Source organism: Adiantum capillus-veneris, chromosome 30 (genome assembly GCF_014529385.1).
Source record: "Adiantum capillus-veneris isolate H3 chromosome 30, ASM1452938v2, whole genome shotgun sequence".
NCBI classification, from domain to species: Eukaryota; Viridiplantae; Streptophyta; class Polypodiopsida; order Polypodiales; family Pteridaceae; genus Adiantum; species Adiantum capillus-veneris.
In genome coordinates this window covers 21,323,809-21,341,580 of record NC_140960.1, presented here as the reverse complement: position 1 = coordinate 21,341,580, position 17,772 = coordinate 21,323,809, and the positions used below count along the sequence as shown (strand labels likewise).

At 42.8% G+C, this 17,772-nt stretch overlaps 2 protein-coding genes across 2 annotated transcripts; both read left to right on the top strand.

The window, feature by feature from the left end:
- Nucleotides 1–3,717: 3,717 nt before the first annotated feature.
- LOC147417643 (uncharacterized) lies at nt 3,718–4,068 on the top strand. The gene has a single exon (XM_086507357.1). The coding sequence runs from the start codon at nt 3,718–3,720 to the stop codon at nt 4,066–4,068; it is 351 nt and encodes a 116-aa protein (XP_086363483.1).
- A 285-nt stretch (nt 4,069–4,353) lies between these two features.
- Nucleotides 4,354–5,153, top strand: LOC147417642 (uncharacterized). Its single transcript, XM_086507355.1, has one exon. The coding sequence runs from the start codon at nt 4,354–4,356 to the stop codon at nt 4,789–4,791; it is 438 nt and encodes a 145-aa protein (XP_086363481.1). The 3' UTR covers nt 4,792–5,153.
- The last annotated feature ends 12,619 nt before the right edge of the window (nt 5,154–17,772 follow it).

Genomic DNA, 17,772 nt, shown 5'->3' with positions numbered 1-17,772 from the left:
CTATGTATTTCCAGCTATGTAAAGGTTTCTTTTAAAAAAACTTTTTTTTGCTACTTTTCTACTTTCTCCTAAATTGCGACACGTGGCAAGGCAACCACGGCCGCCATAGTATGTTAGTTTATATATGTATATATATACATATATGGATTTTGAGTTGCAAATGCATAACCCTAATCTTTGCAACCCTTTCCATCTCCCCACTAAACCATATACGCACTAAAATTTCCAACTGATGGTGGTCACTCTCTCTCTCTCTCTCTCTCTCACACACACACACACACACACACATGCAAAAGTTCACCCTCTATTGTTGCTTTCATTGAATATGAAACAAAACTTAAGTAAGAGGTCAACACAGGTTTGAAGGAAGCATAGCCAGAAGGTATGTCCGCTCAATCACCCTACAAAAACATGCTGCAAACTTTATAGCCCACAACTAATTCATCAGTAAGTGTATGATCATAGCTCGGTTTCATGGCATCTACTTCCTGCAAGAATAGTGTCTTTGACGCTTGTTCTCGTTTGATCTAGCATGTTACCATTTTGTGTTGCCATTGTTGTGGATATGATACTATCGGTTCTCTGATGCTCAATGGTCATGAGTATGGATGAGTGTGTGTAGAGGACAAGGTAAGTTGATTACACATGGTACAATGGAATGGGGAGTGTAAGATACTGACTATGAATGGGAGCCAGGTAAAGGGGCTAGAGAGAGAGAGAGAGAGAGAGAGAGAGAGAGAGAGAGAGAGAGAGAGAGAAAGAGAGAGAGAGAGAGATTGTATGATGTTTGCAAAAAAAGAAGAGATGAGAATGTCAAACGCATACAAGAGAAGATTTGGGAAAGGACATCGATAAGCAAGTTTGGGAGGCATTTAAAGCTTTGTTCGCTAGCAAAATACCACCCTTGCATTGGTCGTAAAAGCGAAAACTTGAAGGCAAGTTCCGATGGTTGCCATGCAACTTGCAAAGTGTAGGGTCACAAGGGTTGGGTGGACAAAGTTGAAAATTTGATGCTCATCCCCTCCAATTTCCAGTCATGACTAGAAGCTAATCAAGGGCATTTTGCTTTTAGAATGATCAATAGCATGGCAGGGTAGGGGAGAGAGACAATCAAACAGTAATGTAAATCGAGTTTCGCATTTTTTTAAAATTTAAAATGGAATACAATAGGTGAAAGCGGCTTTTGTTTGTGTTTTGCTTTTGAGTGAAATGACTACATTTGATCATTTAACTTCTTCAATTCGTGGTTGAGTGAGTGCATGTGGTCAATTTGTATAATTTTGAGAGCTTTTATCCCTTTTATTTTGAGCAATTCTAAATTTTGAAAATTCCCTCCCCCTTCCCCTGATAAGTGTTAGCTGCTGCAATGTCCCAACCAGTGTCCATTGAGCACCATGCTACAGTGCGCAAAGAGAGAGAGAGAGAGAGGGAAGGGGGGGGGGGGGGGGGGGGGGGGGGGGGGGGGGGGGAGGAGGAATGAACAAATCAGTTACAAAGTGGGGTGGAGCCCTTTTGTGCCAGGAGCGGTCATTTTTGGGCCTAGATGTTGCAACCCTGCAACATTTTGTGCAAGCAAGGTTCCCTTGAGCTAGGTCTGCAGTGATGATCAAGGCGCGCAAAGCCATGTCAAGTGTGGTGCACTTCTTGGAGCACTACAAAGCAACGCCAAGAAAGGAGCAATATCAGCTACACAAGCAAACATGGAGCGGAAGAGAAGAATCCTTTATTTTGTGAGCTCACGTAAAGATTGTGCTAAGCAGATGGTTTGTGCAAGGGTGGTAGGATACATGCTGATATTCCTGATAGTGCGTTACTTGAAAAGAAAACATACTTACGCAACACGTTAATCAGTATGTATGTCAAGTGCACTCAACTTCTCAGAGTGCAATAGGTCCTCAACAAGCTTCTGTCTGCAACATTCTCTCATGGAATGCATTGAGTGCAAGATATGTCCATTGTCCAATAGGGTGAGGGTCAGGAAGCTCTAGGTTAATGTTTTCAGTAGATGTAGAGAGAGGGCATCTCTCCAAATGCAATCACGTACACTTGCACCTTGAAGGCATGTGGCATTACACAAGATGCTAATATGGGCAAGAGAATTCATGTTGATATTGTTAGTCAGGGGTTGTTGAAAGAAAATGCCGTGCTTGGCATTGCCTTGGTTGACATGTATGCCTAATGTGATGCACTCCATAAAGCACAAAAATAGCTTAAGGAGCTTCCTGTCCAATATGTCATCTCTTAGAATCCATTGATTGTGGGATATGCCCAAGTTGGGCAAGGCCAATAAGCTTTGGGCTATTTGCGACGAATGCGAAGCGAGGGTGTCTCTCTAGATACAATCACATACGCTCGCCTCTTGAAGGCAAGGGTCAAGGTTAGGAAGCATATGGTCTATTTTCAGCAAATGCAGAGAAAGGCGATCTCTCCAAATGCAATCACGTACACTTGTAGCTTGAGGCATGTGGCATTACACAAAATGCTAATATGGCAAAAGAATTCCCGATGATATTATTAGTCTGGGGTTGTTGTCAAATAAAAGGTTGTGCTTGGCATTGCCTTGGTCGACATATATGCCAAATGTGGCGCACTTTATAAAGCACAAAAAATGCTTGAGGAGTTTCTTATGTGGGATTCCGTCTCTTGGAATGCACTGATTGCGGGATATGCTCAACTTGGATAGGGCCAAGAAGCTTTGCATTGTTTTTGGCTGATGCGAAGCAAGGGTGTCTCTACAGATGCAATCACATACGCTTGCATCTTGAAGGCAAGGGTTGGGGTTAGGAAGCTCCATGCTATTTTCAGCATATCCAGAGAGAGGACATCTCTCCAAATGCAATCATGTACAGTTGCACCTTGAAGGCATGTGGCAGTATACAAGATGTTGATATGGGCAAAGGAATTCACAATGATATTGATAGTCAGGGTTAATGAAAGAAAATTTCGTGCCTGGCATTGCCTTGGTCGAGATGTATACCAAATGTGGTGCACTTTATAACGCACAAACAATGCTTCAAAAGCTTCATGTTCGGGATAGCGTCTCTTGTCAACGGTTGGAGCATGCTCGTCGCATGCCCGCAAGTCAAGACAGCCAGAGCTACCTTTGCATTCTCTCATTTAAGGCATCATTGCAATGAGTGATCCTAGATTGCCGGCTAATTCAAACAAGCTGCACTCATTGGAGTTTAGCATGGAGTGCACGCGAGGTCAAGGCTTGTAGAACTAAGCCATTCGTCCAGATGGAGCGGGCAATTTTGAGGGCGGGTATGAGCAACTGGCTAGAGCTGCTTTGCATTCTTTCATTCAAGCCAGTAGTATAATGAGTGAGCATAGATTGCCAGCTAATTCAAAGAAAAAGCACTCATTGGAGTTTAGCAGGGAGCTTGTGGGCACCTAAATTAGGGGTTGGCGAAATAATTCAAAATACATCTGATCATTGGATTGGATCCATGTAAGCTATTAACGTTGTGCCTGGCACTACCAAGTTAACTTTTGTATTTCTCTACATTGCAATCTACTATATGTAGATAAAATATTTTTGACGCCCAGCAAGTCTCTTTCGCACGGCCAACCAAGCAAGACTGATTCACTTAGAAATTCAAACAAATTTTTAGATTTTGTAAGGAGAGCAAAACGCTTTCGTGTAAAACAAGAATAACAAGGGTAAAACAATAACAAATGCGGCGGACGCAGTTTTGCTTTTCGCTGGAAAGCAAAATGGCGGGCTGTTTTCTGGCATGGGCTATAAAAAGCAGGCAGGCGTATACTATAGTGCAGACGACGAGGGCGAGGAAGAAGAAGAAGATGGGCAATGGTGGATTTATGATAAGGGTGGCCGCGTGCTGTATGATGGAGAAAGGCGTGGTGGACTGCCTGGTGCCGCGCGTCAGCCCCCGACGAGATGATGGTGCCTCGTCTACGGCAGCAGGTCATGCTGGCCGTGAAGTCACGACAGAGGCATCGTCATTACCAGCGCAAGGGAGGCGTGCCCGGCGCAGACGCCGTCTATCTTGGAAACCATCCCTCGATACTATAGTCTCTTTCGCACGGCCAACCAAGCAAGACTGATATTTAGATTTTGTAAGGAGAGCAAAACGCTTTTGTGTAAAACAAGAATAACAAGGGTAAAACAATAACAAATGCGGCGGACGCAGTTTTGCTTTTCGCTGGAAAGCAAAATGGCGGGCTGTTTTCTGGCATGGGCTATAAAAAGCAGGCAGGCGTATACTATAGTGCAGACGCCCAGCAAGTCTCTTTCGCACGGCCAACCAAGCAAGACTGATTTTTAGATTTTGTAAGGAGAGCAAAACGCTTTTGTGTAAAACAAGAATAACAAGGGTAAAACAATAACAAATGCGGCGGACGCAGTTTTGCTTTTCGCTGGAAAGCAAAATGGCGGGCTGTTTTCTGGCATGGGCTATAAAAAGCAGGCAGCCGTATACTATAGTGCAGACGACGAGGGCGAGGAAGAAGAAGAAGATGGGCAATGGTGGATTTACGATAAGGGTGGCCGCGTGCTGTATGATGGAGAAAGGCGTGGTGGACTGCCTGGTGCCGCGCGTCAGCCCCCGACGAGATGATGGTGCCTCGTCTACGGCAGCAGGTCATGCTGGCCGTGAAGTCACGACAGAGGCATCGTCATTACCAGCGCAAGGGAGGCGTGCCCGGCGCAGACGCCGTCTATCTTGGAAACCATCCCTCGATACCATTCCCGAAGAGACTATTCTCTTGGAAGAAGCCCTTGCTCAAACTATGTCTACTACTGAAAAACCAGCTTGCAGCTATGGCTAGCTCGTTCCGCATTCAGCTCTCAAACTGAAAAGCTCCTTCGGCAGGATTCTCATTGCCTCCTATCTCATTTTCATTCAAAACTACTGAGAAAGAGAAGTCACCATATATATGTTATATATGGCAGATCATCGATATCTCATTAACACTAGGTTGGTAATGAAACACTTTTATGTCTTGGGACACTTTTATGTCCTATTAAGTGACCATTTTCCTTGAATTATGTCAAGAGTTTCAAAATGGATTTTGAGGTGCTATCTATCTAGAAATTTGTCTCATGAGCTGAAAAAAACTCGACATTTTTTTGGAATATCAATTCCATCTTTAACATTGTCCTTGCACAACATTTCACAACCTAAACTGTGTGAAAAAACGGGTCCTGTTTTTGGCTTTTTTCAACTTTTTGCAACTATAACACTCTAGAATTCATGTTTGTGAGATCTATAATGCTAGAGAACTATCTTTAGTAGTCCTCAACATGTCCGGATGCTTCTAGGGAGAAATAAATATTAAAGTTGTAAGTTATGACCAAATTACAAAAATTATCAAATCCTGTGTTTTAGCCAATTTTAGCTCTTCTATGATTTTTTTGGTGGATTTCATGATATCCAAATGCATTTTTGATTTTCTATGTCGAATATTGTAACATAAAGTTAACATTCCTTGAGTTTTGGGGCACCTAATACCCTATTTTGCATAGTACACAACGATGGTTGAGTTTTTCAATTATAAAAGAAAATAAAACATTCTAATATATCAAGCATAGGTTTTTCAATATTGTTAGTTTCTTGTGACAACTACATGCATTTTGTAGGTAGTAACCATATCTAGTCATAAACAACTCATAATGTTGAACCCAGCTTTTTCATGTTTGCATGTTTGCTGTATTTAACACTTCATCTTTGTCCCCAAGATTCCCCTTGGTAAGAGATGTATTATTCTTTTGACATGCTCCATGGCTCCTTATGAACATAAAAAACAATAGGGAACTAAGAAACCATGCATATATTATTTGTATTGAGTGTGGCTATAGAAACTTTGATGATATGTTTGCAGAATGGTAAAAATTCAACTTTTTTGTATCTATTTATTTTGGCAAAACAAAAAATAGTGAGTGAGAAGCAATCATATGTTCTGATCACCAACCCATTGAAGTTAATTAGGGAATTTATCTCAAGTCCTACAAAAATCCCTAATCTTATTTTTATGCAACAAAACGTAAGAAATGACTGTTTTGATGAAAATGCACTGGTCCATCAACTTTGGAGGCTTGGTGTGACCAAAAGATGAGAAATTTTACAAGTTTCTTATTTTTTCCATGTGTAGTAGGCCTTGAACTATAACCTCATGAAAGGATTTTACAAAATGAGTGGATCTACTATGGTTTTGGAGGTTTTTTTCAAAACCCTGAAAGGACACTTTTATGTCCTGTTAGGTTACCAACCTATTGTTAATGCTCCTCAAAAAGTACACAAAAATGCCACTAGGGCCTAAAACTGACACGGTTTTTTTCCCGTCAAGGGGTATATTGCCGGTGAAAATAGGTGCATCAGAAAAACCTTCTATCAGAATTTGACATGCTAGAATTTCGAAATCGCATGTCAATTCTCATGTATATACCGTCAAGGTCGCACAAATTACGGGGAATGGTCAGCAGGGGACCATTCCCTACCCCGTCAAGGTCCTTGGTCGGGGGGCATGCGACGAGCGCCGTACATCTTCTCTCCATTACTGAGCGGAATATTTGCAGCAGTTGACAGATCTCTGACAGCTCAACGCCGTCATAAAAATTGACAGTGGATGTTGAGCTCCAATCAGCGCTCGTTGCAGCCAGCCTCCGCCTGTCACGTTTAGTCCTCTGCCTTGCAGAATTCACTGGCCCCCCTCCCAATGACACTTGACGGCCGGAAATGGTCCCCTGCTGACCATTCCCTTCGTAATTAGTGCTCCCCCCATTGGCTCCCAGCCTCCGCTCGTCGCCAAGGGGTCGCACAAATTACGGGGAATGGTCAGCAGGGGACCATTCCCTACCCCGTCAAGGTCCTTGGTCGGGGGGCATGAGACGAGCGCCGTACATCTGCTCTCCATTACTGAGCGGAATATTTGCAGCAGTTGACAGATCTCTGACAGCTCAGCAGCCGTCATAAAAATTGACAGTGGAGGTTGAGCTCCAATCAGCGCTCGTTGCAGCCAGCCTCCGCCTATCACGTTTAGTCCTGTGCCTTGCAGAATTCATTGGCCCCCCTCCCAAGGACACTTGAGGGCCGGAAATGGTCCCCTGCTGACCATTCCCTTCGTAATTAATGCTCCCCCCATTGGCTCCCAGCCTCCGCTGGTCGCCAACGGGTCGCACAAATTACAGGGAATGGTCAGCAGGGGACCATTCCCTACCCCTTGAAATTTATGTTATAGATGGCAATCATGTTCTTTGGTCACTTTACACAAAGGGAGCTTGGAAAATTGCCTGTTGCAAGAAATTTCTATTATGCCGATCAATTTTAGGCTTTGATTGCCACCCTATTGCCCGACTTCAGGCCAGTTCGATATGTCCGCTCTGTGGGCGCTCCTACAGGGTCTCTGATGTAAATTTTTTGCTTCTCTCTTAATATATTCATTGTGCTCTTCTGGTTTAAGTGACTTGCTGATTTCTAATCTTACATGTCATCCCCCCCCCCCCCCCAACTTTATTTCCTTAGGTGTACCTGGGCCTAAATAACATCAATGGCCCTTTCCAAAGTGATTGTGTGAGTGGGTGCTTGCTTTGAATTATATTATTATTTCGGTGCAACCCTTTTCTTCTCTGTCCTTGCTCGAAAGACAAAATGCATTATCCACCACCATTACAGGTTGATTTGTGGCGATTGAGCATGAAATAATAGCTTCCTATAGCTTTCCTATTACATTATCAGTATATTTATTTGCTTTTTTAATAGCTTTGGTGTGGTTGGTAGAAGGTATGGTTGTATTCATTGTAAGTTCATGTGGGATTCACAGAGGTTATCGTTCCTCTATAATCCATGTTTTCAAGACACCATCATAATAACCTTGCGTCTTTACTGTGTATTTGTGACTTAATTAACATGTTGTGAACTTATACTATAGATAAAGCGGGGAGGAATTACAACCCCTCCCCCGGCCACGTGTCGCAAGAATGTTGATCCGGCCAGTGTGGCTTGAGCGAAACGACAAACATAGGAGAGAGAAGAGAGAGATGTCGCCTACCCTCGTCACTATATGGCACGGCTCCAGCTAGGGGCCCGATCTATGGTGGAAAGCGAAGCGGAAATCGTAATGCAATCTCAACTGTTTGTCGATTCGGTGAACTAGGGGTGAACTAAGGGTGAACTCGGGGCAAAAATGGCACCCCGAGTTCACCCTTAGTTCACCCGCCTCGCGAGGTGTGGGTCGAACCCAGGACGTCTCGATTGCCACATGAATGCCCTACCACCACGCTAGCGTGCGCCGCTACCCATGTTGTCATGGCACATGATCACAGCCTTAGTTTACCCACCCCCAGTTCACCCCTAGTTCACCCCATGATCCGACGGCTGAGATTAAAGCCCCCTCGCCCTTCCAAATATGGGCCCTAGATCCCCTCTAAGCGAGAGCCGTGCCATATAGTGACGAGCGTCGCCTAACTGAGAGAGAGAGAGAGAGAGAGAGAGAGAGAGAGAGAGAGAGAGAGAGAGAGAGAGAGAGAGAGACGTCGTTGCCAAAATGCTCTATAACAGTCTCATTTTCACCCACCATTACGAATTTGAATTCCACGTAACAATTTGTGGAGAAGGATGGAAGAACTCCAAGTGCCAAGTGAGTTTATGCTTGCGGTTTCTCGAATCTATGAGAAGGTGATTTGTCAATTGCGCATGGGAAGAGAAATTTCAGAAATTTTTGTAAGCACTATTGGGGTTAAACAAGGATGTCCATTGTCACCAACTCTCTTTGGTCTATGCATCGATCAATTGGAACAAATGGTACTTGACTTTATGCAAGCAGAAGGCATTGAAGAGGTCACTATTTGCAATGCGGTAATCATGATTTTGTTGTATGCGGATGATGTAGTGCTTCTAGCACACACTTTAGAAGATGCACAAAAGCTTATGGTTGTCCTTGAGAACTTTTGCTTGCATAGTGGGCTGATTGTAAATGAATCCAAAACAAAGGTTATGCTTGTGAAAACCAACCATAAGGAGAAGCCATGCATTGTGTACAACAACGAGACACTTGAAGTTGTTGAGAGCTTTAAGTACCTTGGCCTTGAGGTTCCATCCAATCACAAGTGGCATGAATGTGCTATGCGTCGTTTGGAAGCGGGAAAGAGAGCATATTATGCATTTGAGAACATGTGTAATGCGGGAAACATCAAGTGTTGGGTTCTCAAGAAGTATCTTTTTGATGCATTGGTGACACCGGTTCTTCTTTATGGAGTTGAAGTGTGGGGCGGGAGCATCTCAAAGTCTACTTGGAAAGAGTTTGAGAATATCCAAAAGCGTTTTCTTACAAACTTTCTCCAAGTTAAGACACAAACACCATATATGCTCCTACTTCTTGAGTCGGGATCTCTTCCAATTGAGGTTATGGGCATGGAAAGGGTTGTGGAGTACATGATAAAGATGCGTCAAAACCCCTCACATCGACTTCCTACAATTGCATGGGAAGCAAGCAAAAAAGTTCAAAAGACGCATAAAAGCAAGATCTTGAGCACGGGATGGATGCAAGACATAAAGAAGTGGTTTGGGAGATGGGATGCATTACACTTGCTACATGATGCTTCAATTGACTCTCAAGTGAATGAAGCTTTTCTACAACGCCAATGTATTACGGCTTGGGAGAAATCCGTTGGGTCACGCTTCATACATTACACCACCTATATTGCCCCCAACTACAAAACCATGTTCTTCGCTGAGAGAGGAAACTGTACTCACACTTACATGCTTGAGCCTATTCCCTTGTCCGCGATACGCACTATCGCAGCAATTCGGCTTAGCTCCCATTTCCTTCGATGCGAGATAGGGCGTTGGGGCAATGGAGAAGAGTCAAATCGATTGTGCACATTATGCTCACTGCAAGTTCGAGAGTCTGAGTACCACACACTACTAGAGTGCTCAGCTTTTGATCACATCCGAACTTGCTTCTCTCACATTTTCAGCCATAACTTAGACCTACACACTTTCCTCTCCCAGCCAAAGTGTGGGCTCTCCATTGCGACTCTCATCACTACAATTTTGGAGCATCGAGAGTCACTCATCAGCCATACACATACTACATCACATGTAACTTTGGTCCCATAGGTCATATTTGACCTCTGAGGACGATAATAAAATCTATCTATCTATCTATCTATCTATCTCTCTCTCTCTCTCTCTCTCTCTATATATATATATATATATATATATATATATATATATATATATATATATATATATATATTATATATATACATATACATATACATATATATATATATATATATATATATATACATATACATATACATATATACACATATAACCCTAATCTTTGCAACCCTTCCATCTCCCCACTAAACCATATACACGCTGAAAATTCCAACTAATGGTTGTCATTGTCGGTAACGTGAGATGGACACAATATAGATCTGCATGGATCCAAGGTGCTCTCTCTCTCTCGCTCTCGCTCTCTCTCTCTCTCCCTCTCACACACACGCGCGCACACACACACACACACACACATATATATATGCACAAGCTCACCCTCTATTGATGCTTTCATTGAATATGAAACAAAACTTGAGTAAGAGGTCAACACAGGTTTCAAGGAAGCATAACCAGCAGGTATGTCAGCTCAATCACCCTACAAAAACTTGCTGCAAATTTTATAGCTCACAACTTCATCCGTAAGTGTATATTCATAGCTCCGTTTCATGGAATCAACTTCCTGCAACAATAGTGGCGTTGATGCTTGCTCTCCTTTGTTCCATTAATGTGGATATGATACTATCGGTTCTTTGATGCTCAATGGTCATGAGTATGGATGAGTGTGTGCAGAGGACAAGGTGAGTTGATTAAACATGGTACAATGGAATGGGGAGTGTAAGATAATGACTATGAAGGGGAGCCAGGTAGAAGGGGCTATAGAGAGAGAGAGAGAGAGAGAGAGAGAGAGAGAGAGAGAGAGAGATTGTATGATGTTTACAAAAGAGGAAGAGATGAGAATGTCAAACGTGCACAAGAGAAAATTTGGGAAAGGATATTGATAATCAAGTTTGGGAGGGATCTAAAGTTTTATTCGCTAGCAAAGTAGCACCCTTGCATTGGTCGTAAGAGCAAAATCTTGAAGGCAAGTTTTGATGGCCGACATGCAACATTGCAAAGTGCAAAATGTCCTTCACTTTGGAGCTATTTTCTCTCTTTTTGAACATTTTTTATGTCATTTCTTGAGCATTTGTTCAAGATGTAGGGTTACAAGGGGTGGACAAAGTTGAAAATTTGATGCTCTCTCTCTCTCTCTCTCTCCTAGTCTCATAGGCCATTTGACCCTTATGAGTAAGTTAACATACCATTTCTAATATTACCCCCCTCTCTCTCCCCTATATTTCATCTTGTCTCACTTACATTTATCTGTGTGTGTGTGTGTGTGTGTGTGTGTGTGTGTGTGTGTGAGAGAGAGAGAGAGAGAGAGAGAGAGAGAGAGAGAGAGAGAGAGAGAGAGAGAGAGACAATTGTGTATATGTATACTATGTGTGTATATGTGCGTAAGTGCATTTCAAATTCATTTCATTTTCATCTCTCTCTCTCTCTCTATGTGTGTGTGTGTGTGTGTGCTTTTCCTTCTAGATGGACCCATGTGTGTAGCCTTTTAGTCTCTCTCTCTCTCTCTCTCTCTCTCTCTCTCTCTCTCTCTCTCTCTCTATGTGTGTGTGTGTGTGTGTGTGTTTTCTATATGGACACATGTGTGTAGCCTTTTAGTCTCTGTGTGTGTGTGTGTGTGTGTGTGTGTGTTTTTCTATATGGACACATGTGTGTAGCCTTTTAGTCTCTCTCTCTCTCTATGTGTGTGTGTGTGTGTTTTTTCTATATGGACACATGTGTGTAGCCTTTTAGTCTGTGTGTGTGTGTGTGTGTGTGTGTGTGCGTGTGTGTGTGTGTGTGTGTGTTTTTTTCTATATGGACACATGTGTGTAGCCTTTTAGTCTCTCTCTCTCTCTCTCTCTCTCTCTCTCTCTCTCTCTCTCTCTCTCTCTCTCTCTCTCTCTCTCTCTCTCGTGTGTGTGTGTGTGTGTGTGTGTGTTATCTTTATGGTCACATGGATCTACTATGTTGAGAACATCATCAGATCATTTTGTTTCATTGTCATCTCCCTCTCTCTACCTATCTTTATGGTCACATGGATCTACTCTTTTGAGCACATCACCATAATATTTCATTTCATTGTCATCTTTATGTGTGTGTGTGTGTGTGTGTGTGTATCTTTATGAAATATTTTTAAATTAGGTGAATTTACCATAGCAGTTCATGTCATTGTTCTGTGTGTGTGTGTGTGTGTGTGTGTGTGTGTGTGTGTGTGTGTGTCTTTATGGTCACATAGATCTACTCTTCTGAGCATATCACCATAACATTTCATTTCAATATTGTCATCTTTGTGTGTGTGTGTGTGTGTGTGTGTGTGTGTGTGTCTTTATGAAATCTTTTTGAATTAGGTTAATTTACCATAGCCTCTCTCTCTCTCTCTCTCTCCCCATTTTTTTCCTTGTTTTTGGTGTTCTTCTTTCTACGTTGTCGTGCTGTGGCACGTCCAAAGTGTGAATATGGGGCACAATATCATCTTCATAGTTATTCATGTGTGGGATAAATGCTACGCATAATCGTTCTCATTTGCCAATGGTTGCTAGTATGTAAATACTCACTTGTAATGCGACATATTATGCTTCTAAATGTACATATTTATAATGCTTCAAGGTTGCTTGCCATTAAGCTTGTCCTTGTGGTATGTGCCACAATTGGTATCCCATGTGGGGGCACATGATGAGGGCGATCGATTGGCTGGTCTGGCGGGTAGCATAGGGGAATACGAGAACTGAGGTTTCACCTACTACCTAGTGTCGATTCTGATAAGGTTACTTCAGGTCAAGGAGGAGCGATTGGGCAGCTGGAGTGATGTGAGGAGCAGGAGATCTTCCCACTTCTAATCTACACAATCCACTCCGAGAGCAAAATGAAGAAGGGTGCTATTCTCTCTACGACCTTAAGTTAAATCTATATGTGGGATTTTTCTTTGATACAAAATAGCTACGAGCAGTTTAGTCTTCTTCTTTTTGTCAAGAGCTCCCACAGCCACAGACCCGGCGTCTTCCCAGCCTGCGCGCACAACTTCGAACCATTCCAGAGGAAAAAAACGTGTCAAGAAGTGCACAGTGCGACTAGGAAAGCGCCGGGCCTATGACTGTGAGGATTCGTAGCAAAATCAAGCAAGGCATAGACGATTTGAAGCCAAAAACACACTAAAAAAGAACAAAACTCCAGCCATGAAAGCTCCACTTTGGAAAAGAACCAATACTAACTCAAAACTCTTGTGTGTGTGAAGATTAGGTGTAGCCTCGCTCCCAATTGCACAGATGCAGTGCTCATTCGATTCGACTTGTTAAAAACCCTAAATTTACGCTTCGATTCTTCGTCGTGACCATTTCATGGAAGCTTCAGTACTTCATTGGAGAAGCCCAAGTAGTTATTTGAGGAGGGGAAATCCTAATTGGAGGCCTCACAACCTCAACCATGTAGTGGAAGCAGCACGGGACTGCACTAGTAACTTCTAGAGGAATGGATGTATCTCCTTGCTCATGTGCCCAAATGAGCTCATTCATGGCTCCAAAAATTCCCACACAACTTGAGCAACTTGTTATCATTCAAGAAGCGAACGTGTTTTACTCCTCCCCTAGACTTGTAGCATCCAACAATAGTTTCTTCACCTTGCTCGCCATAGACCTGTACACCTTGTGCATTTAAAGTCTCCTCTTCACCTTGTACATGGATAGATTCAATAAGAGACTGCCGCTTCCTCTTTATGATATCAATTATTTCTTCGTGAAATTCTTGCTTTGCTATACCAAGGACCTCACCCAAGGTAAATTCCACCTTACTGTTTAGAATCCTCTCTTCCAAAACCTTTTTGAGATCCGTTGCTGCCTCTATATCGGATTGGAGTTTGTAGGCCGGACCCTTTGATTTGGTTTTTGTTGCATCCTTCTTCTTTTCTTTAGAGGCTTCTTGCATAGGCACTTCGGGGACAGGCATTTGTTGCGGGGAAAGTGATCTAGGAGGCACTGTGTCATTTCTACCTCCGCTCCTCCTTGCCCGCTTTGAAGGCCCTTCATCCCCATTCTCACGCCTATGTTTCTCTTCAACAATGGCCTCATGTGCTTGACATTTGGCAATATATGCATGCACTGACAAAGAGTCCACAGGGTCATTCCAACCTGTTTCAAGCCGAATGCAATCTCCAGCTTCATGTAAAACCTTTGTAGTCATTTTACCCTTCATAGCAGAGTCTATAGCGCATGGCCATAGCTCTCCAATACCATTAGATTCCTCTTCTCCAACCTTGAATGATCCTTTTTTCTTAATAGGATCCACCTTCAACCCATAGGCGGCTGCCTCAACCATCGAGATGGCATGGCTAGTAGCCATGTCCTCAACTAGCTTCTTCATCCCGCCTTTGCCAAAGTTTGTTCCCAAGAGCTTACCTGTTTCACTTAAGTGAATTTTTCCATCTTTAAAGAAAACGAGCTCCTTTGTCAAAGCGTCTTTGAAACTTTCACAATCCCTCCTTCCATGGTCAGTACTATCACACCATATGCATCTATTGACAAAGCCTTCTCTGGTTTGCGGTCGTTGCCCTGTAGATTGACCTGATGGTTGCCCCTTTTCTTCTAGCCTTGTAAGCTTTAACTTGAGCTCTTGCATTCCTTTGACGATATCATCGAGGATGGATTTGTCACTCTTTGGAACCACAATCACAGGCTTTATAGGACTCTCGGGAACACTTGGGGATTGAGTAGGGTTGACTATCATCTTGTCTCTTCGTCGTTGTCGCTTAGCTAGTAGTGAAATGGCGTCTTCGACCTCATTCCAATCAGTCTTCAAACCGTGTTCCGCATCCTTATTCTCAAGTAGTAGCTCTAACTTCTCTTGAATCTCTTTACCTGCGGCTTGCAAAAAGAGCTCTTTCTTTTCCGAGTTTAGAGCAGCCTTTTCAGTTCTTGAAAGTTGATCATAATGGCGTTCGAATTACCTTAGCATTTCGGTAGGCGAGAGCCCCTCTTTTGACCAAACTACCCACTCTAAGAAAGTCCTCTTTGTTACCCTTTCGGAGTCCTCCATGAAATAATCTTCCTTCAAGGCTAATTTGAATGCTTCCCAAGTTGCCCCATGCTCATTTCTAATTCCCCTTACATGCTCTCTGATCTCGGGAACCACAGCAAGTTCAAAACTTTGCACCATCTCTGCTTCGGGCACTCGATGAAGCTCCATCGATCTCCTTTACATATCCACAAAGATACTTTGTTACATCTTTGCCTTTAAATTGGTCCAATTTCTTCACCACAGATTGAAGCGCTTTGGCTTGAAACATTTGCATTGTGACTGAATCAAACCGAACCCCTTGTTGCTCTTGTTGCTCCATAGCTTTAAACCTTTCTTTTGAGACCTTCAATGAATCTATTGAACCCTCACCCTAGCCTACTTCGCGTCGGGTTCACCAAAAACGTGTCAAGAAGTGCGCAGTGTGACTAGGAAAGCGTTGGGCCTCTGACTGTGAGGATTCGTAGCAAAATCAAGCAAGGCGTAGACGATTTGAAGCCAAAAACACACTAAAAAAAAACAAAACTCCAACCATGAAAGCTCCACTTTGAAAAAGAACCAATACTAACTCAAAACTCTTGTGTGTGTGAAGATTAGGTGTAGCCTCGCTCCCAATTGCACAGATGCAGTGCTCATTCGACCTGTTAAAAACCGTAAATTTATGCTCGATTCTTCGTTGTGACCATTTCATGGAAGCTTCAGTACTTCATTGAAGAAGCCGGCCCAAGTAGTTAGCAAGGAGATACGGCCATTCCTCTACAGGGTGCTAGTGCAGTCCCGTGCTGCTTCCACTACATGGTTGAGGCTGTGAGGCGTCCAATTAGGGCTTCCCCTCCTCAAATAACTACTTGGGCTTCTCCAATGAAGTACTGAAGCTTCCATGAAATGGTCACGACGAAGAATCGAAGCGTAAATTTAGGGTTTTTAACAGGTCGAATGAGCACTGCATCTGTGCAATTGGAAGCGAGGCTACACCTAATCTTCACACACACAAGAGTTTTGAGTTAGTATTGGGTCTTTTTCAAAGTGGAGCTTTCATGGCTAGAGTTTTGTTCTTTTTTAGTGTGTTTTTCGCTTCAAATCGTCTACGCCTTGCTTGATTTTTCTATGAATCCTCACAGTCAGAGGCCCGATGCTTTCCTAGTCGCACTGCGCACTTCTTGACAACGTGCGTATAAGTGTATCTTTAAATTTAATATAAGAGAAAAACTAAATTGAATTATCTTCTTTCTATGTGTGTGTGTGTGTGTGTGTATCTTTACGAATAGCAGGTCATGTCATTGTCATCTCTCTCTCTCTCTCTCTCTCTCTCTCTCTCTCTCTCTCTCTCTCTCTCTCTCTCTCTCTCTCTCTCTCTCTCTCTCTCTCTCTCTCTCTCTCTCTCTCACACACACACACACACACACACACACACACACACACACAGGTTATTTTGGCAATAGGAAGTCATTACGATAACATTTCATCATCCTCTATCTTAGATCTACTCTCTCTCTCTCTCTCTAACCCCCTTTTTCCATTGTTTTTTGTCTTTTTTTTCTTTTTATGTGTGTGTGAGTGTATCTTTAAATTAAATTAAATGTTTAAATGATTGAATAAAACCAATAATCAAATAAACAAATTAAATAATTGAAATGAATCTAAATTAAAAAATCAGACCTTATATTTAAAAAAGTTATCTGGTTGTGCTGCTTCACGTACACCTTGACAATTGTTGCCCCACACTCGCCTTGGCTTGCGCACTTGCTGCCTACGAGAAGAAAGAGAATGTTAAGTGGAGGTTGTTGATAGAACATCTCATGGAATAAAAAAACATTTCATAAAGTCACCTTGCTTCACGAACACCTCGATAACAGTCGAAAGCACTCGCTTCGATTTGCATGTGAGTGCAACTGCCCAAAATAACTAAGATTTCATTTCATTTAATTGTTTGTCTCTCTCGATCTCTCGATCTCTCTCTCTTTCCCCCCCTCCCCCAAGGAGATCTTAATATAACTTTACATTTCTTTCTCTCTCTCTCTCTAGTCTCTCCAAGATGTTAATATAACTTTTCATTTCTTTCTCTCTCTCTCTCTCTCTCTCTCTCTCTCTCTCTCTCTCTCTCTCTCTCTCTCTCTCAAAAGATGTTTCTATAACAATTCATTTCATTCTTTCTCTCTCTCATCGCAAAAGTAGCAAGCGCGGCTACAGAGAGAAAGAGAAGAAGCAGAAGAAGAGTATTTAACGCTTAAATTAGCGGCATCAGAGATAACATTAATATAGCTTTTCATTTCTTTCTTTCTGTCTCTCTCTCAGAAGACATTAATATAACATTTCATTTCTTTCATTCTCTCTCTCTCATAGCAAAAGTTGCAAGCGCCGCTAAAGAGAGAAAGAGAAGATGTAGAAGAGCGTGCAACACACACACACACACACACACACACACATGCACTCTACAGAGAGATGTTGCAACCTCTCTCTCTCTCACACACACACACACCCACGTGCGCACTACAGGTGCTTCTTTTGGTGCGAGAGAGTTATCTCAGCAAAGGCCTGCCGCTCTTCCCTTAGCTGGGCGTTGCCATGAACCACCTCATTCTCAACTCCAACTTGTATATTGAAGTGCCCTTGTCGCAAGACCCCGGGCCACATCTCCGTCGCTACCTCA